The 20,871-nt window shown below is 46.5% G+C and overlaps 1 protein-coding gene across 2 annotated transcripts in view; it reads right to left on the reverse strand.

The window, feature by feature from the left end:
* Window positions 1–1,076: 1,076 nt before the first annotated feature.
* Window positions 1,077–20,871, reverse strand: part of runx2b (RUNX family transcription factor 2b) — a 40,825-nt gene continuing 21,030 nt past the window's right edge. For both annotated transcript variants that reach the window (XM_080513859.1, XM_080513860.1), the window contains exons 5-8: window positions 19,498–19,602; window positions 9,955–10,122; window positions 7,083–7,244; window positions 1,077–4,497 (exon numbers count right to left, since the gene is read on the reverse strand). In XM_080513859.1, coding sequence (XP_080369985.1) covers window positions 4,019–4,497; window positions 7,083–7,244; window positions 9,955–10,122; window positions 19,498–19,602 — 914 coding nt within the window. In that variant the 3' untranslated portion in view covers window positions 1,077–4,018. The remainder of the gene's footprint in view (window positions 4,498–7,082; window positions 7,245–9,954; window positions 10,123–19,497; window positions 19,603–20,871) is intronic.

Here is a 20,871-nt window from a genome sequence, read left to right on the forward strand (position 1 = left end):
CCTTGTTAGCAGTTGCAGAGGAGACTAAACAAGGGGTGACTGCTAAATGTGCTGGGAGAATTAGGAGCGCACTCTGTGGTGGGCCTTCATATTGAGAAAGACGTGGAAATGTAATACGAATACCCGGAAAATATGGTGAAAAAAAACCCCCCTTTTTAAATTAAATATCCTCGATACAACAACTTCAGTTGCCTGGCTACATTTTCCCACACTCAGGGTGTGTTCTCGCTTGGCTCCGTCCAAACACAATGTGGTGGGACGACTCCGTTAGCGTGGCTCCTTCAATATGACTGAATGCTGCTATTCAAAGCGAAAAAAGCAACTCGAGACCCGCTATTAATATACAAATGTGGCACGGACGTCTGATTGAACCGAAGTTGAAGAGGCAGCAGAGTAGAGTGGTGGTTAAGCACTCCCGACTCAGTGACAACTTCCCCCGGTTTGATCGAGAGATTTGAGGTAATGGATTCTCGATGTGTGTGGAGTTTGCATGTTAGCGCATTTTCTGCCCAGTCTGAAAACTGTGCCAAACCTTGAGGGTGGAGTTTGCACATTATCCCCGTGCACATGTGGGTTTTCTCAGCAAAACATGCATTTGAGGTTATTAAGTGAGTCTAAATTGCCTGTTCAGGGTCCAACCTGCTTTCAGGATAAACCAGGGCAGACGACGGAAGGCAGAACATTTAAGGCGTTTTCCTTCTCAGTTGTTTTGTTCAACAAAGAAATGCTTGCTGCTGTTTTAAACATTTTACAGGCTGCCTTGTCCCTTCTAATCCCACGGCCTCATTTAGCCAAGCACGCAGTATTATTATAAGTTAAGAAAACTTTGTTGCATAAAGTCTTTCGTAAAAGTGTCCAATTTGTTAAGTTTCCTTTTTTTTAGCTTGGATTTTTAAAGCGTTGATGACGTGCATGTAAATGTGACCTTTTTTTCACAGCTTCAGCAAAAGCAACACACTCATGGAAGTCGCATTGTTGATGGAAAAGGTTCTTCAATGTGTGACGACCAGAAAGTTTCACACGCCCCTTTAAATCAACATCAAACCTCGGTGGAGAGATGAGAGTAACAGGGAACGTTAAGTTACAAAATTCCTATTTTATTCTTAAAATAAACAAATGTACAATCACAATGCCAATTTCACTCACTGTTGTCAGGTCTGTTTGTCCCTTTGAAAAAAAAAAAAAAACCTCATGATTTTTATGAAAACGTACCAGCAAAATCCGTCAGATTCAATTTCCTGACAAGTGTTCATGAGAGGAAAGCATAGCGACAGAAACAACAACGGAAACAGGTCAACTTTACATAGGAGCAAGGTAAAGTACAATTCCTGGATATTATACATGTTGATCATTAAATAATACAAGGTTTTTATGACAGTTTGTACGCAACATTAAAAAAAACAAAATGACAAAAAAGATGACTGCTTTTTGAAGAAAGGGGGAAAAAAAACAACACAAACAAAAGCAGATGAAGGTAAAAGAATGGGATGTCAGTGCTGCATTGATGTGTAAACAGTTTTTTAGTTGTTTTCTTTTTAAAAAGACCATTTGTTATTCAAGAGTCGAAATAGAAAGAAGCAGATTAAATAAGAATCCAACAGATGTGCATAGTTACAATGGGGGGGACGCAGGATATAATTGCAATTTGGAGAAAGCTATAAAATCACGACACTGTAGAAAATGTTTTTATTTGCTTTCTTGTGTTACACTGCAACAGCAGAAACACTTTAGGTTTGAGCTGAAGGGGTCGGGGAAATGCAGTGTGACATGTTCACTTCCATTAACCGAGTTCAGAACATCCACTGCGTGCAAACCTCCAATGAACAGCCTGAAGTCTGAGCCTTGGAAAGGGCTGTGTTTTTCTCAGCTTTTTCAAATTGGGTTATTATATTACTTACGTGCACTGAATATGATATTGTACGAGGGTTTCGATTTAGTTTTTTTGTGTTTTTTTTTAAATAAAGCTTTTTTTTTTTTTTTTTTAAACAAATACCAACTGCCTTGGAAGATCAGCTTCAACTCCAATGTAAATGCCATGTTTGGCCAAGTGTTATCCATTCTGAGTGTGTGAGACTCCAGTGGCGTTATATCTGCACCGAGGACCAAAACCACGAGCCCTGCTGGCAGCCAGCCGCAAGTGCTGCTAGAAATAAAACAAGAAATAAGTGCTTTATGAAACAAACATACACAAGTCTCCCATATTTTTTGGTTACCAGTTTGCTGCCAGCAGCTGAATCCAATCACTTCACTTCTTTTTTTGCACTTTTTCTTCCCCCTCTCCTCTCATAGTAATTTCAATTTCAGACCTCCCCTCAGGCTGGGGCCACAGAGCGATTTTAGGTTGCGACAGCAGTCTGCGAGGAGGGTACGGATCTGTTTGGTAAACCATGCCAACAAAAGCATTAAAAAAGAAAAAAGAAAATAAATAAAAGTCGAAGGAATGTCACAGCCTCTTTTGCCTTTAACTGTGAGATCTCCTTCACAATCTCAAAGACCGAGGGGGGAAAATATAAACCTGTGTGTCAAGCTTTTTCAAAGATTTCTTTTCTTTTTTTTTTTTGCACATGATATGGAAGCTATAATAGACTTGGCATGTTAAAGCTATAATCGTGACCGAGCTTTCAGCCAGGCTGGATATGAATAAGGAAAAAAAAGAAAAAGAAAGAAAAGCACATATAGAAAATGTGTGGGATATTCTGAGGATTATTCCAGTCCTGAGGAGTTCATGTATCACAACACAAGTGAACCTTAAAAATCTGACCCGCTGCTTTAAAGTGCGCCACCATGGCGTGGCACCGCTGTAATCATCTTTGGGCTTCGTATCGATGCGCCGTTTCTTATTTGGACCGGAGCGTACATAAGTGTCTGTGTGCATGTCAGACCAGACAAAAGTAAAGAAAATCAAGCAGAATTTCCCCAAACGGGTAATTATTTTTCCCTCACTGAAGCTCTCTTTCATGGTATTTCGCCAAGAGGCACAATACGAGTTATTGCTCAATAAATACCGAGGGTTTAATTCCAAGCCAAATGTGTGTCAACGCCTTGCGAGGATGTTGGGGCTCCTAATGCGCGGAGCAGTTAGACTGAAAGTTACACCAGAAGAAGCATGTTGCAATACTCTTTGGAAATTACATTTCATATATGCAACTATTTCAATCTTTGGGTGCAACAGGACAAAAAGAAAAAGAAAAAAACAAGTAAAAATTAAACCTCTCACTTTAAATTACCTATCAAAAAAGAAAATCGTTTTTAACTTAGTCATATAGATGCATCAAAAATATTCAGATTACACGTCTTTGACTCAAGTTTCAAATACAATACATAATTTATGGCTTTATAAGTTAAAACTAAGAAAAAAAAACGCCTCAATCTACATCAACGTTTCACCCACAATATACAAGTTAAATTAATTGGTTTAAAGCAGATTTGCTGTCCACGCCACTTAGAGCAACATATGCGTTACTCTCATTGCTTGCTAGTCAGTGCTTAACTTGCATCTTGATATTGTCGTAGTACAAAAACATGCTCCGCAAAACAAAAAACAAAACAAAAAAAAAAGCCTTTGATGAAATACAAACACTATACAAAAAGAGGCAGTCTTTTACAAATATTGGTGAAGCATCCCTTAGCTTGTGGACTATAGTAAAAGTGAATTAATGTCTCATCCACATGGGCCAAGTAAACCAAAACTGTCTTTCTCATTATTGCTGTGAGAATGACTCCCTTTGTAGTGCCTTGGTCAAAACACATTCCAGGAAGACAGGTCCGCACAAGTCTGGTCTTTTGTGTTTGTGTGTGTGTGTGTGTGTGTGTGTGTGTATTTTATCTCTACATTAATTTCCGAGCTGAAGGTAGAGATAGCTGATGTGAGCTCAAAAATCCCCTTTTCATCTTTTAAAAAAAACAAAAAAAAAAAGGTTTTGTGCTTTCAAACCGTGACATCAGTTGATTATTTGCGTTTTTTCTTTTGTTTTTAAAAAAAAAAATCTCTCAGCCCCCCGGCCCCACCCGGGTTTCTTCAATACGGCCTCCAGACGGCTTCATCCATGCGGCCCCCCGTGTTGAGGACGGTGGGGGAGTTACTGTGGCTCCCGTCGCCGTCCACCCCTCCGTCCGGCTGGCTGGGCAGGTTAGGGTTCACCAGGGAGGTGCCGGTGGACGCGCTAGTGCAAGGCGGGATCATCCGGGACGGCGAGCGGTCCCCGCCGGGAACCATGGAGAACTGGTACGTGTTGGAGGAGGTCCCGTAGTAGAGATAGGGCGTGCTGCTGGTCTGGAAGGGTCCGCTCTGGCTCTGGGTGGAGCCGGGGTAAGGCGGGGGCAGGTAGGTGTGGTAGTGGGCGCTGCTCAGCGACATGGCCGAGGTGACGGGCGGCGTGTAGGTGAAGGTGGCCGGGTAGTGCATGCGCGGGCCGGTGAAGCGGCTCTCGGTGAGCGAGGAGAGGCCCGGGAACTGGCGCTCGAACTGGCCGGGGAACGGGCTCAGGTCGGACGAACCTGGAAAACACAAGACGGGCGCCTCAGCATTTTCTCCTCACATCAGCCAGTGCAGACCTTATTAAGAAAGCCAAAAGCGATTAAGCGTCCTCTCACCAGTTTGTCAGTTCAGATTATGCGATTGTGGCTTTGGACTGTTTGCGCATTTCGTCTTTTGTAGGGTAATTGGATTTAACAAATAAGTCCGCGAAGAAACGAAGCAGTAGTAAACTGAAACGCCGTCTCCACGCCAGAGATGCGTATTAACCAATTTGGAAAAGCTAATGGCTTTTGCGGGCAACGTGATGGAAGAGCTATTTAGCCCCAAATATCGTAAAACCCATCGGAGGGTCAGAGTTTTTCATACGAGTTATGATAAGTAACGCATGTCCCACTGCAAAGTCTCCATATGTTTACGCCTCTGCATAGCGATGTTTCTGGATGTGTCGGCGCATGTTTATATGTAACTGTTTATGCATGGATGTGTGTGTGTGTTTGTGGGGGGGGGGGGGGGGGGGGGGGGCGATGGCGATGGCGGCGTATGTGTGTGAATACTGTATGCACATAAAAAAAAAAAAGCAGTTGGGATGAATCAGGAGCTGCACATGTGGAAACACTTTGAGCAGAAACAGTTTCCATGAGATCCATAATGAGGCAGGGCTGAGCTCTGATGTGGCTCCTCTCCTCGCCTCCCGTCGGCTCCAGCGTGTGTGTGTGCGCGTGCGTGTCCGTGCACACACACACACACACGCACACGTGCACGAGGCAGGCGAGCCAAGAGGGAGCCGCTCCATCTCACCCTTCGTTCCTCTTTTCGCTTCATCCCTTTAAAAAATACCCGAAAACCACTAACTGGTTGTGGCGAGCTTCGCGCTGGGCGAAGAGTTTAAGGGGAGAATAGGAGGTCCCCCCCCCCCACCCCACCCCCCCCACCTCTTGGTGGTTTAGTCCAGCCATGGCGCTCTTATCATAAATCACCAGGCGTCTTCCGTGTCACCATGTCTGCTGTGAGAGGACCGGGGGGAGGAGGCGGAGGAGGAGGAGGATGAGTGTGTGTGTGTGTGTGTGTGTGTGTGTGTGTGTGTGTGTGTGTGTGTGTGTGCTGTGTTTATGCGCAGGGTGGAATTGCGAATCGGGGTTTGTCGCCAGCGTCAGATAGCATGTGCTGCCAATTAATGCCTCTGAACTTCCTCTTTTCAGCGGTGCCTGCGTGGTTCCAACAGAGCGAGTTGGGCGATCGTCAGCGTGACGCCGCTCCATCCGACGACGCCACTCCTGCCCCCCCTTCTCGTCTTTTTAGAGTCGCGATCGAGCTTTAAAGCCGGCCCCTGTGATGGTCGGCCAGATCGATTAGTCTAAACAAAACCAGAGTCTTAACTATGACTAAATATTTGGATGGACTTTCAAACAACGGAGCGTCGCTTCCAATATCGACGTTTTGATTCGACACGTGAACTCGTGACACCGAGCCGAGGTGACTCCTCAGCCCGCCGAGGGTGGGCCGGTTGCGTGTGCGCATCCCTATCGTCTTCTCTGCTCGTACTTGTCGGTATGTTCTGTGCATGTGGTGGTGGTGGGGGGGGGGGGGGGGGGGGGCTATCTTGTTACGGAGCAGCCTTGGCGAGGTGTCAACATGATCTCCTGAGATCTGAGAGCCTTAGACACATCACTTAGGAGGCATTAAGCGCTCGAGGTGAGCGAGCGAGGCCAAGACGGGAGGGTGAGTTTTTTTATTTTTTTTTCTCTCTTGCCGCCGTGCACGTGTGTCCCTTTGACAACAAAGCTCGATGCTTGTGAGATGAAAGCTGAAGTGGGGGGGGGGGTAACTAATCAAAGCTGACAAGGCAGCTGGCTGGATTTTAAACCTTTTCTAATGCAGAGTCACACGGCTGCATCGCTTAATCACTCACCCCTGCTCAGGGCACACGCACGCGCGCACACACACACACACACGGGTGGGCGTAGTATGTTAGCACAAGGAAACAGACAGAAAAAAAAAAAGCATGGTAGAAAAAAAACCCCCCGCACACATGGCAGGGAGTCAAACAGGTGTACGGGGCAGAAACTCGTCTGGCGGCATGTCGGGATTTTAAAGGAGCTTTTCACGTTCGGGGGGGTGGGTAGGAGGGGAGGAGGGGAGAAGGGGGGGGGGACAAATTTGAACACAGATGCTGCCGTTACTGCAAACAGAGTGGCTAATACAATTACCCAGAATGCATTGTGAGAGTGGCGTATCGCTGTAAAGACACTTTATTTGTCAGTCACGAGCCTGTTATTATCCCTGGGCCTGTTATTACCCGTGCTCCTCTCGGATCAAAGGCTCAGAGGTCGGGGGGGTGTGGAAGAAAGAAAAAAAAAAGAGGAAACAATCGGGACTTTTTTCCCTCTTTGTTTTTTGAGAGATGCTATCCCGAGCGCTCTCTGGAGAGGCCGTCGGACTGAAACGAAAGTAATTCTCCCGCTCATTGGCGAATGAGACAACGCGCTGGTAAACAGTCGCTAAGAGTTTGTATAAATTGCAGGGTTTTTTTTTGTCTTGAAGTGTGAAGGTCAGGTGGTGGAAGGTGACGGGATGAGGAGAGCGGGTGAGCGGTGGCGGTTCTAACCTGGCAATCGTCTAGGCACGTCACTGATGGCAGGCAGGCCGGTGCCTCGGCTGGAGGAGAGGGGGGTGGTGGAGTGGACTGAGGGGGACGCCATGGGACTCAGGTAGGACGGATACGTCTGTTCGTATGACCAGGGAGGAGAGGACTGGGACTGACGAGGGTCTGATGGGGAGAAATGGAGCGAAGGAAGGGAAGCAGGAGAGAACAGGAGAAAAAAAAAAAAAGAGCATAGAAAGAAACGGGGAGAAAAAGCCCAGGGATGACAAAAAAAAAAAAAAAAACAAGACAGGAAAAAGAAAGAAAGAATAATTACCAGTGGGCTTGTATAAATACTCTAATTGTTTTTCACAATGTCATTCACAACTTCTGCACACATCATTAGTGTCCCCTGTGTGGAGGGGTGAGCGTCTGTTGGAAGAATTTTCACTTTTACTCTCAGCAAAGAGTCGACGCAAGACGAGAGTTCAGAGGCAACTGAAAAACAAGTGACAATGGCGCCTTTTTAAGGAGGCAGGTTACGTCTACGACTTCATATTCCACGAGACAATTGGGGAGATGATTTATGGGGAACACCCCAATAGGGACGATACGCCTGGTAAAAGTTACTTTCAGGATAATCCATGGTCAAGTCTGCACGACAGTGGTCAGTTGTTAAGAGTCAGCGGCACAATTTGGGACAATTACACCAGAGAAAATAGTTTCACTCAGTATTTTAGCAGCAGTATCAGTTGGACACATTATGCAACATCCTCCGTAATGATACAGCTCATGTTTACCCGAGAAGAGAAGATCTTCCTGTTTGCCTTATAAAACATTGGGCTCGCAGCTGAGGCACCGAGAGCCTTGCTGGCATGCACCCAGCATGTAAACACACCAGATAACCCTGCCACACATGATATTTGTAGGAGCGCAGCAACACAGGAGTAGAACAAGGTATTTTACATTGTGCAGATACACTACTATATTTATGACTCAATAGAAATACTGTTGAATGGTAAAAAGGTGCCGATTCACATGAAGACAAAACACAATCTATGAAAATTAAAGGCTACCTTGAAAGAAGAAGTAAAGATAAAGTTAGATAAAAGGTGTGAGTGACAGATCCTGCTCGTCCGGCTTGCATGGTAACCAGCGTGTCGCAAAAATGTCGACGTGTGAAAAGGAAGCCGCTTAATAGCGTGAACAAATTAACCACCACTGTCAAGTCGTTGCTGCCATTGAGGAAAACAATCAAGTCATTTGCAACGTGACAATATGTGAGTCATGGCGAGGCTGCGAACAATGGCGCTGCACCTCGGAGGCCTGCCATCGCTCGCACGAGACGTCGCGGAGCGATCCGAGGTCACGACACTCCCACCTCACGCCGACGCAACGATCCGCCCGAGCGGCGCCGCAAAAGGCCCCGGCGCCAGAGCATAAGCGAGGGGCTAAATGACGACGTGTGACCGGCTGCTGCAGGCGCGTGTGATCAGGTGGCGGCCGGCCCGAACCGTGAGAGATGGTGTTACCTTCTGAGATCTAGATTGATGGAGTGACGGGGGCAGGGGAAGACAGACGATCTCGAGAGGGAGCGTGACGCCGCTGCGCTTTTTGTGGTGCGACCGACCAGTTCGGGTTTGATATTTCACCTCGAGTACGATTAATGCGAGTCAGTGGCATGCGTCAAGTCAGTGCTGGATCTGGATGGAAAATGTACCCTTTATAAGATTCATTGAAAGAGACCCTATATAGTCTTACCTATTGCCATTTTACTCTCAAGTCTTTGTCAGGATCATTCATGTGCACAAAATGTGTTGCTTGTTATACTAAATCACACATATTGCACCATTTCCATCTTAAAATAGAATGTTCAAATGTCCCAACAGACATCTGTTAAAGATTGTTAACACACTATTGAGCACCACCACCACTCCACTGCATTTGCAAAAATAGTACACTGAATACTAAAAACAGTAGGCATAAGTCTGAAAACTTGGATAACGCTTTGCTTAAGAATGTTCTTTCAATGATTATTTATCAGATTTTTATGGAAAAATACGTCAAGAAGAATATGCTTCGTCAGAACCATGAGCTATTTTAAACATAACAGATAACCAATTACTATTGGCTTGCTATCAATGCACAATTATTAATCTGAAAGAAGCAGGAAGAAATTTAGATGTTATCAGATATGGTCAATAAAGGAGCCGGTGGGTTAAATAGAAGGCTGGCCCTCATTCTTCCTTCAATAAATAATGCTTTATTCTCACGCCTAAAGTGTCAAGAGTGACACAGGCCATTATATTTAAGTCAAGATATGTTACTTCCAAATATCAAATATTCTTTTTCCGGTTCAGTTTTGTCTGTGTTTATGAACGATTTCAGTGACTCAACTGTTTATCAGTACAGTGTTGTTGAATAAGGATGTTTTTTTTGGTGACTGCAGCTACGTGTGTTGTGTTATGTGTGTCATTGAGTTCAACATAATAGCAGCGGCAACTCATTTCTGATCTGTGTTACTCATAATTTACATCTGACAAAGTTTACGATCGTGACAACACAGTGTGATTTTACACAATATGACCCCAAATTTGTGGTCACATGCATATCCCTAAAAAAAGGCAAAACGGATTTTAAGTAAAGCCAAAACAAATCCTTCAGTGACATGGGTTGAACTCCTCAAGTCAGGGCAGTGTGTGATAATTTATTCTGATTACATAACATCTCGAACCGATGACACATTTTCTAATATGCAAATCAGCTGCCGCCCCGAGGGCGTATCTGTGTGCACTAATAGATTACACCACAAGCGATACAATACGGTCTAATAAACTCTAAATGTTTTTTGTTGTCCTGATATATGTGGGACAAATGCCTGCTTTTGTCAGCTCACCTGTAATCTGTGTCTGTCCCTGCGGATTGAAGGAGTTGGGCGCCGTGTTGAGAGTCGGCCGCGGGGCCTGAGTGGGAACCGCCACCCTCACCCTCATCCTCTCCAGCTCGCTGAGGCGGTCTGAGAACAGGCCCGTTTTGGGAGGGTCCTCCAGCTTCTGGCGATGCCCTGCAGACGCAGGAAACACGGCCAATTGATAAAACACTGATGCAATTATTGCCGTTCCTCCAGCCATCGTTATTTCTGCCACGCTGCGGATAAATCGCATTTTTAAGCACCAGGAGCTGAGATGCAGCATCGATATTCAGTTGTTAAGTGTACTTATATTTCAACGAGGCCGAGAGGGGGTACGGAGTGGTATGGGAACGGGAACCCAACATCCTGCTAATTAACACAAAGCTCTGGCAAAAGTCTTCTATCACCTTCAAGACGTTCAGTTTTAACCTGAGGCTTCTTCCCCAGGTAAACACAAGCTCTCACGCCATTGCCTTATTATCCCCACAGGAGTCATAACGTACGCCAACTACAATATGCAGGGTTTTCCCCCCCCCTTTTTTTCTTTTTCTTTTTCTTCCTGCATTCCTCTGCTGATACTTTTACACCCTTTGGATCCCTGATTCTCATTACGCACTCTTCCGGGGAACTGTGCGCTCCTCCATTGTACAAACACAAACACAAACACGAGGCAGCGTGTGACTCGTTACATCTGAGTCCTTCGTGGTGCTCATTTCTAGCGGGAACCAAATCAACCCCCCTCCGACGGCCTCAGGTGGAGACTATAGTTTAGTAAAGGTGGAGTAGGAAGAGAGGCCTGTGCACACACTGTTCTATTTTTTTTTTTTTTTTACCACCGACACAGGACTGTGTCAGTGTCTGGTCTTGCACTGGTTCCCCTGTAAAGGCGGTAAAGTAAATATCAAACAGAGGAGAGTAGAAACTCCTGCTGTGTTTGGCAGAGCTCCAGCTGGCTCGGGCAGAAACAGCGAGCTACTTCAGAATCCTGCCCAACCTGCCCGCTGTAGCCGGGGCCGGGAACAAAGGCCTGGCACGACACCTACAAACGCTTGTGGGCGACTGAGGGCGAAGGGGAGCGGGCGAACAAAAGATCTTTAAAGGGGGATCATCATTTGTGTTGCCGAAGCATCATTACAGAGATCAAAGGGCACCGAAAAGACACTAAAAAGAAGCTGCCTCACAGCCAAACATCTGCATTAATGATGTCCCGGCTGAGGAGCTTTGATGTTGCCAGTGATTTTCGGCCATCTTTCTTCTGGCGTTCACTCGAAACTGTCGACGAAATGCAAGACGACAAAGGCAAAAGTCTTAAAACCCCACTCGTCGCAGCTGAGCCTTTTTTTCCACCACTGCGACAAAACATCATTTCAGCCTCGGATATGCTCTCACAAACCGTCTGTCTCTTCCCCAACAAACTAATTTACTCTGGTGCAACTGGTTGGACTTTGAATACCGCCGCGATGAAATGAGAGTCTACGAATGGCGGCAGCGGAAAGACAAGCCACTGACAGTCAGACGGACCGCGAGCTTTATTGCGATGACGTGACCGGACTGGCATCGTCCGGCCCAGAATAAACAGACAATCTCATTGCCGGAATGAAGGCGTAATATCGGCTACTTGAAAAGACTCTCGGACATAATTCACATCCATATTTCATTACTAAAATTTCCTCATCGTTACTGCAGATAATTTGTGCTGCTCGTTGGCATTCCCTCGTCTCTCGCTGCAAGCTGTGCCCAGTCAATCATAGCGTTTCCACTTTCAACAGACCGAATTTCTATTCTAAAAAAGCCTCGGGACACAGTGCAGGCTTTGTGCGTAGTCTGTCTCCTAGTGATGGGAATAAATAGCAATGGGAGACCAAGGGAGATGAGGGGAGACAGACGAGGGGATGGGGGGGGGGGGGTGCATGGAGAGGAAGAGACCCCATTGACCACTAAATTAAGGGTGAACCAGTGAGGCAACACAGGCTCCGAGAAACAGTGCAAACGATGGCGAAATATCCAGAAAGGGTTTCCTTGATATTCTTTGATTGATGTTATTCACTGATATTTTTTAATAAACCTCCACTGTGTGATGAAATCCATGGCTCCAAGTTTTATTTTTCAACAATAGCCATGTTTTTTTTTTTTGCTCCTATAGGAATGCAGCATGTCAACCAGGCCCAATTCACACTACCAAACAGCCAGACCTCAAAATCCATTAGTTGTGCGGGCCTTGACAGTAAATACAGTTTTTCATGAGCTAATTACACCTTTTAAAGGACAACTGTTGCCAAACACAAGACGTCTCAGCTGTTTTATCGGAACCCAAGCAGGGCGGCGGGAATGAGCCGAGGGTATTTAAAGGAGCGGGAAAGGCGGATGATTTCACTGCCGTAGGGAAAGTCCCTGAGATTCCCATCATCCCTGTGAAAACAGCGGAGATTTTCGATAGCGCCTGCCACTTCCCTGCCCAGCCAGCGGCCGGAAACACGGACAGATTCAGACCAGATGTGAGCAACTTGTGCACACACGGAAACGCGTAGGGAAACACACACGTGCAACGAAAAAGGACTTTAGGAAACGCGTTTTCAGCCCCACGCAATCATGCACATGACCATTATTGCACACTAGCGCGTGCACACTACCGGCGAGTACATGCAGGTAAAAAGGGTTTACAGTGATTAGAGAACACCTCTATAGATAGTATCTCAAATAACACAGTTTCACAGTGATCCTAGAATAGTATTATTTCAGCCGTCGCAGAGACACAAGTCTGGATTCAACTCACCCCTGCTGATCTGATAACAGCGAGTAAGAGCAAGTAGGCAAACAGAGTATAAGTCCTCTGTAATTAATGGCAGCATTAGATTGAATCTGAGTCTGAGCGTGGAGATCTCTGACTAATAGGTGGCCGTTTCCTAATATGTCACGGCGGGAAAATACTTCTTCTCGCTGGTTTGTGTTGGATTTTCACATGACAAGGGATTTCAATGTACTTTTTCAATTCGTAAGTAGTTCCAGGGGCTAGAACGCATGAATAGTGAATGAATTTTGTGAACTAGGACTATCTGGTTTCCTTCCAAGAGTCAGCGAGCTGATTTAGAGTGCGCTTGTGTCTGTGCAGCAAAATGCTAAATATGAAGCTACAGCCTGCAGCAAAGCTACCTAAGTTTAGCACAGACGTCCTGGTTTTTTCCCTCTAAAGTTAATAAAGTTCACATTCAGTACCGATTAAACCAATAAGACATGATGTGCCGATTAGTGAGCTTTAGACCGTTTCCTGCCCTTTATGCTAAACTAATGCCTAATGGGGGGGGGGATAAGATTTACTGAAAGTGCAACTGATTATCATTTCCCACCAACAAAGCATTTCCAAACATATTTCCATAATGTTTCATTTGCAGACGTCCAGTTTCACATCAGTAGGAAACTGACTAAGAGACATGCGAGGAAAATCCCGAGTAAATGGGATAATTTATAAATTTGCTGTCACGTCATGGTCCGTAAGCCCTCCAGTCTGGTTTATGATCACTGGGTGAGTTTGGATGAATGTATCTTTGGGGCTGATTCAGACTGATTTCCACCCCCCCCCCTCAGTGTTCATGGAGCCTGGGTTGAATCAGCCCGTCTGTGTTTGTGGGTCACACGGTGGAACAGAAAAATCGGTGAATGGATACACTGGGTCCATATTTCTCTTTTTTACTTGGGGGGGGGTTAACCCTATATTCAGTGGCAGTGTGAAGCTGGGCCGCATAGGTGAGCCCCAGTCTACCATGGGTGGGTGGGTGGGGGGGGTTCTGGTACAAAGGAAGGGGAGGGACAAGAGAAACATTAGAGAATAAAAACAGAACTGAGGGAGGGGAGGGAGAGAGAAAAGAGAAAGAAGTGGAAAAAAAGAGAGAGAGAGAGAGAGAGAGAGAGAGAGAGAGAGACAAACTAGGAGGTGTGGGAGAGGAGGCGGTGAGAGAAGGAGAGAAGGAGAGAAAAAGGGGGAGCCAGGCTGTCGTGGAGCGCTGCCAGCCGTCTGTGTGGTCCATGCGTTCCAGCCAGGAGGAAGCAAGCCAGGCAAGGGAAGGGCACACACACACACACACACACACACACACACACACACACACACACACACACACACACACACACACACACACACACACACACACACACACACACACACACACACACACACACACACACACACACACACACACACACACACACACACACACACACTATTCCCAAAGGCGATACATTTATTGAACGCAAACACACTTTATACACATTTGTAGAATAATGCACAAAGTTTAAAGAGCGAGCTCACACACAGTTTGGCTGCTGTGTGGCTTTTTTTTTTCTTTTTCTTCTTCTTTTTTTCAGGCCGGCTCCCTCTGCACCTCTCCGCTCACATTAAAGTGTTTTGATTCAGAACAGGGGAAAGCAAATCCCTCAGAGAAGCTTTGTGTTGCACCTCAGGGGCCAACTGGATCCAGACTTTGTCTCTTTATCTATATCTCTCTGCCTATGATTCTCTCTCTCTCTCTCTCTCTCTCTCTCCTTTATTCTTCTGTCTTCCTCTTTGTCTCTCCCTCCCGCTGAATAATTTGCTGTTGTGCGTCGTCGAGGCCTTGGCACGTCTTCAAGGAACTTCATGAGACATTCAAGTGACTGGCCGCCTCTGGAAAAGCCTGAAGTATTTTTTTTTCTTCTTTCCATTCTCTTTTCTCCCCCTCCTCCCTCCCTTGTTTCATTCTTTACTCTCCTGATGTTTTGGGTGAGTTTTATTTGTCCGGCTCAGATTGTTTAAAAAAAAAAAAAAAAAGAAAAAAAAAGGCTGCTTTGATTATCGCTGCATGCAGATACGTGAATCTCCTGAAATCCTCTTTGATTACCTGGATGATCTATTTCTGGACATTTCCCTGGAGGCGGTTACTGACACTGGAAAGATTGTCAACGCACACACCGAGCGCTCCGCTCCTACGCATGATTCAGGGAAATGATTTGGCTGACATCACCTCGATTTCGTGGGACAGTACGATTAGCATCCATGAGTCTTTTAGCATTGAGCAAAAAAAAAAAAAAAATTGGTTGGAGTACTTAACAAAACAAAACCTCACAGCAGGTAATGGTAGACTACCCACGCATGTAACGACATGTGTGTAGGTGTGTGTGATGACACCGGAGGCCTGCTGGTGTCATCACGAACAATAAAAATAAAGGCATCTCATTTACTCGCATTGTTTCCATCTTAGCCTTACGGAAGACGGTGGTTCTAAGTGTCATAATAGGCTGTAGCTTAGCAACTACGCCATTAAAACCGTTTACAAAGGTGGGATTGCAAATTGAGCTCCACTTGTTAGGACCATAATTTATTCAAAATTAACTCGCAATTCAGAACGGCCCAATAAAAAGAAAGGTGGGCACTATGCTTTTGGCTCGCGCTCCCGCTCAGCCAGTGCCAAACCACTGACTCCTGTCTCGAGCCCACTGCGCTGCAAATGAAACATAACTGACAGCTAAGCCAACTGCTTTTGATGAGGGTCGCTGTCTGACTAGCTGCGGAGCAGTGTGTGAGAGTACGCAGAGTTTTCTTTATTGGCAGGACTCGTCTGGCTGTTCCGTTACGTGAAGGTTAGAGGGGGCAGAGGCTTCGCTGTGAGGCCTCGCCAGCTCTGGACCTTCTTGTAAGAGAAACACACTCCCTCTCTGTCAAGGCTTGATCCCTTTCTGTGTGTATTTTGAGTCCTTCTGTGTGTATTTTCTATGCACATAATTTCCAGATTTCAATCACTCACTGCATCCTCTGGTGTTGTTATTTGACATTTTACTGGAGAGAGAGAGAAAAACAAGAGTGAACATTCCTGGCACGACTTCATTTACTTTCAAAGTGCACGGAGAATAAAAATACGATTCTGAAGAGGGCCAACCTGCACAAACACTTAGTAGTGTCAAATAGAGCTTTCTCCACTGACCGGAGCGTCGGGTTGTGGCCTTCATAAAGGGTCAGGAGAAAACAAATTGCAGTAGCATTATTAGAGACTTCCTCGACCGCCCTGCCAGCAGCACTGTGGGGGGCTTCAGGGCTTCCAGCCACATGGTCACATGCCCAACCCGTGTCTGCTCCAATCCTATTGGTTGATAGAAATCTGGAGGCATGTTGTTGTTGTTGTTTTTTTGTTCTGCTTGAATTCAGCACAAGTTCATGTTGATCAATCACTATATCGCCACAGTCTTTTGTGACTTTATCTCATCACTTATACGTCTGAACATGCGTTTTTGCCTCACCTTTGATCTTTGAAGAATTGTCTAACAGTTGCCGAGTATATGGCGACACGACTGCATATTTAAGCATTACGTGCTTAAGAGTTTGGCTTGGCAGACGGGCCTCCTGGACCACTAATATTGTCTGCACGCTCGCGAGTAACCGAAACCTCTTCACCAGACTTGTTAACACCCTGACCAAAACTGAACCAGAACGCCAGCCCAGTCCCTTAGACCAGAAGCCCCCAAGACCCCGAATGCTTCAAAACGCCAGAGAAACGAGGTTTCACTACCGACACACTCTCCTTCGGCTATAACCGCACCGTGTGAGGTATCACAATGGGTTTTGTCACCTTCGAGGTTTATAGTCTGCCATCAATTAACTGAATGAGAACAGTAGGTTCGGACAGAAAGCCTTGTATATTGTGTTATTACGGCTCAGCGATTACCACTCAGGAAGTTTGTCTCAGCTGGGCACAGCCACCGACAGGAGCAGCTGAAAGGAGACAGAACCACCTATAAAAGCATATTGGTTTAAACAACCACTCCCTGTCTATTAGCTCAAAATGACATTTAATGAGGCCTATTAGCTCTGCTCCAAATCAGCACTGTGGCTAAGCTAGAGTAATGACACCCAAAACACACACACGCAGGCACACAGGCACACACGCACACAGCTCAGCGCCGCTACACAGACACATGCGTTTCTGAATCATATCAGCAAACAGATTCGCACATGGCTGCACGCATGAACGCACACGCTGGCCGACACATGTGCGCACACACACACTCTCCACGAGCTGTTGGTGCAGTGGCAAACCACAGGGAAACCAAGAGCTGTCAAGCGATTAAACACAATGCGAGCCACAGAAACCAAGTTAGCCTCCCGCTAATAACACAGTGGCCAGAGGGACCTGACTAACCACTTACTTTACCCACACACACACATACATACACGCTGCAAACCTCGGAGGAAATATCATACCGCAGGTCTTCAAGCAGGGCCTTTGCTGATATTCGTCACTCTGACCACGCAATTAATTAAGTAAAGCTCCACTCCACAGTTCACAGATATGGGGCCCTGCTCTTTTTCGCGGGTGGTCCCGCTTCATCCTCCCCACCGATATTAGAAGAGGAACTGCTGGGGGAAATGACAATCCCCCGCATGACAACTCATATGGCTGCCATAAGGCCAATCAAACACCCCGGCACAAAATATCCTTCCTGAGAGAGACACCCACACAGCCGCAGTGTCGCCAGTAAAACTGGAAGAAGTGCTAAAAAAGAACCAGAAGAACAACGTGAGATGACATTTTCTGTGGTTTTTTTTTTTTTTTTTTCTTTCCCAGAGACTACACAGCGTCTCACAAAGGAGGGCCACATAGCACCAGTGTGTGTCTACTTTAAGACAGCCTACTGTTCCCTCTCTGCACGGACCCCTCCCTGTAGGGGGCCCGGCGGACCACAGGCCCCCTAATTACCCACTCGTTTAACACAAAATAGAGCTGTAATGGTTGACAAAGCCCCCCATGTCTCAATGAAGCGTGCACAGATAGAATCACAGTCCTGGAGACAGCCGGTGTTCTCCGTGCTGAAAACCTGGAGGAGGGGAGGGCAGGCGGAGAGGGCACATGTGTGTTTTGCCACCCTTCGACCTCGGCTTAATGACCCCGGAGAGGGAGACGTGTTTGGGCTGTAGTTTCTAGGTAAATTACACCAACACTGTAATTCTGACCACTTAGCAGCAAAGGAAAGAAGTTCAGGGGTTATGTGTGATGACATAGTCTTTATTGCCTAAATTACTGTCCCGAGACCGAAGCTGGATACATGAAAACTTTAAAGCTTTTTTTTTTTTTTTTCTGAGACCGCAAATTGAGTGGATGGAAGGAAAAAAAACAATGGACGAATGTGTAAAGCCTTTCCCTCGTGCCAGAATCGCCTCACCTGCGATTGTACACCGGTTGTCGTCGCTTCGCGAGTCCACTCTACACACACACGCATTCGGGACCCGTGGACGGAAATCCGACGACGGCGACTTTGTTAAGACCGAGCTGAGCGTTCTCTAAACAAAATTCGCTTCCAAGCTCCCATCTGTTCGCCACCAAATAACAGGAGTTGTTTGAAAGTCATCTGACGGGGGACAGCAGATGTACAGGAAATGCTTTTGATCAAACAAGATGGCTGGCGAGTGAGAACGGATGGCCGGGAGAAGTCGGCGTGATCGCGAGTACATGTGTGTTTTGAGGACAAGCATATGCCTTTGTTTCAGGGGGTTGGAGTTGAAGGGTGGAAGAGGAGGGGGGGTGCCTGCTGATGAGCGCCGAATGTCGAGTGTGTGAGGCGATTTTCTGGCACTGCTGGCAGCTTTTCCTACAACAGAGACTGATGGTGGTACTAATCCTACTGTCTCCCGGCTCCGCTGTGTCTCCGCGTGTCCTGGTGCCATATGTGACAGCGGGGCGGGTGGGCGGGTGTGTTTTGCGATGTGATATTGTTCGTTGAGACGCCACGAGATGAGAATACGTTTTTTTTTGTTTTTTTTTTATGAATAGGGAGGAGGGTTGTGGAAACAGCTGCATGCCAGACCAGTTGGCACTGATGGCTATAGTAAAGTTTTTTTTCCCCTCCTCAGTTGTTTTTATATGGCCCATTAAAATGAGCTGATGCTAGCACTCTGCTACCCAGTGTACCCTCTCAGGAATACTTAGCCTCACATTTTATTTCGCCTCTTTCTCTCACACCGTCACATGTGAGAGACTAAATTGCGCACTGAAAGGTTATCTTTAATTAACAGCCTGTGGATTGCTAATTAACACAATTTTAAACTTTTTCCCATAAAACCTTTATTTTTTGGGGGGGGTGGTGGTGGCAATTTCCTCATTTTAATGGCCTGTCATCATTTTAGCGGAACATTTGCTGTCATTGGCTGGCAAGTGCACTAAGCCACACCTCACATCTCAGTTAAAGAGGCACTCTGCCAACTTGAGAGATCAAGGTTAGAAGAGCAGCAAGTTGAGACAATGTGGCTACTACTGGGAGTGTTTTCCACAGTTTAGAAACGCATCGTGATTTAATCAGAGATCTGAAATCGCACGTGGGAGGTGCAGGGTGTCATTTGTGCAGTGGCTTTGCGGGAAAAGTAGGAGTGCTTGAAGAAATCAAAGATATTTGCTCCCATGGCGTGTTGCACTGTGAGAACAGTAGGAAAATCACAGACTAATCAATGGGCCGTGTGATTTTACAAGCGTATGCCCATCCTGTGCTGCATGTGCGTGCATTTGTACTCACGTCTGGGCTCACGCGGTCCGTCCACGGTGACCTTTATGGCTCGGTGGTAAGTGGCCACTTGTGGTGGGTTGGTGAATACTGTGATTGTCAGCGTGAAGCTCTTGCCTGTGGTGACATCAAACAACATCAAATGACACGGAGACAATAATGGGCATTCATCTCTAAACCATCCCTGAGTCACAAGTGTGGTTGTGATCACATAAGAGCCAATACAAACTGAAGGGGGGGGGGGTATTCACAATACACAACATTGGCTGTTTGAGACAGGGCGTGTTCGGGTTCAAACGAGAGATCGACTGCAGGAGTCACGTCTCGTTATATGAAATCTCCGATACAGTCTGAGTGGGCGAGAGGCATTTTAATAGTCACTTCCTTTCTCCATAATCCCCCGCAGTTGCTGTCTTGGGGTGGGGGGTTGGGGGGGGGTTTGAGCGTTCGTCTGTGCCTGGAGTGAGCACGGCCCCATGTGCACGCACAAGGAGTGGTGTGATTCAGACGGCAGCGGCCCAGTCAGCACTGACACTAACGCTGGAGGTATGCAGACGCGTCATGTTGCTATGGCTGCAGGCTGGGAACCGGAAGCGAGGGGCAAGTCGCTGCAGCGACTCATCCGAGCAGCTGTCTGTTCTGCTCTCAGTCGTCTGCAAGTCGTGCATGTCCTCCCTCCGCATCCTCCGCTCTGCTGTAAACACGCTCCTCCAAGACGATGAGTCGGGGAGATAGCGGATCACAGGTGCTACAGGTGGTCCCTGAATTGAGGCGCATGTGGGCGAAACACAGCAGAGCCGATTATCTGTGATTAAAAGTATTCAACTATATTATACTGATTCTTTTTGTTGATTCCTGACTTGATTTCTTTTGTTTTCGTCTTCAACCTTTCAACATTTTAACACAGTTTTATTTGAATAATGACTCTCAGTATAGCTTCTGTCTTGCACTGACTGATTTGTCTCATCATCTCCTTGTCAATCGTCTGTGAAGCCCATTGGACTGTACGAGTAGTTTTTGGATTAAGTGACTGAAAGTGGGGCGGCTGCTGCGTCACTTTCCTGGTTTTCTGCCACCGCTGCTGCTGCAGTCTGCTCGCTGTGGTTTGACTCCTGTTTACCATCAGCCTTCACGCCGCCACACTATTAAGTCGGATGATGCTATCGCCGGTATCTGATTCCTGTTCGGAGTCCTGTGAGTCCATGTAGCGTCATGTCGCGGCGCAGTTCTCGGCCCTGTAACTATCGATCTAGTCTTTCCTCGCTGGCTCTCTCTCCTCTCCTATGTGCACGACTTTTAGCTATCTCACATCCTATCGGTTCTCTCTGCTTGTACTTATCTGTCATTGCGGGGTATTCATTTCAGACACCTCGTAGTCCGATCCTC

This window comes from Blennius ocellaris (genome assembly GCF_963422515.1).
Source record: "Blennius ocellaris genome assembly, chromosome: 18".
NCBI classification, from domain to species: domain Eukaryota; kingdom Metazoa; phylum Chordata; class Actinopteri; order Blenniiformes; family Blenniidae; genus Blennius; species Blennius ocellaris.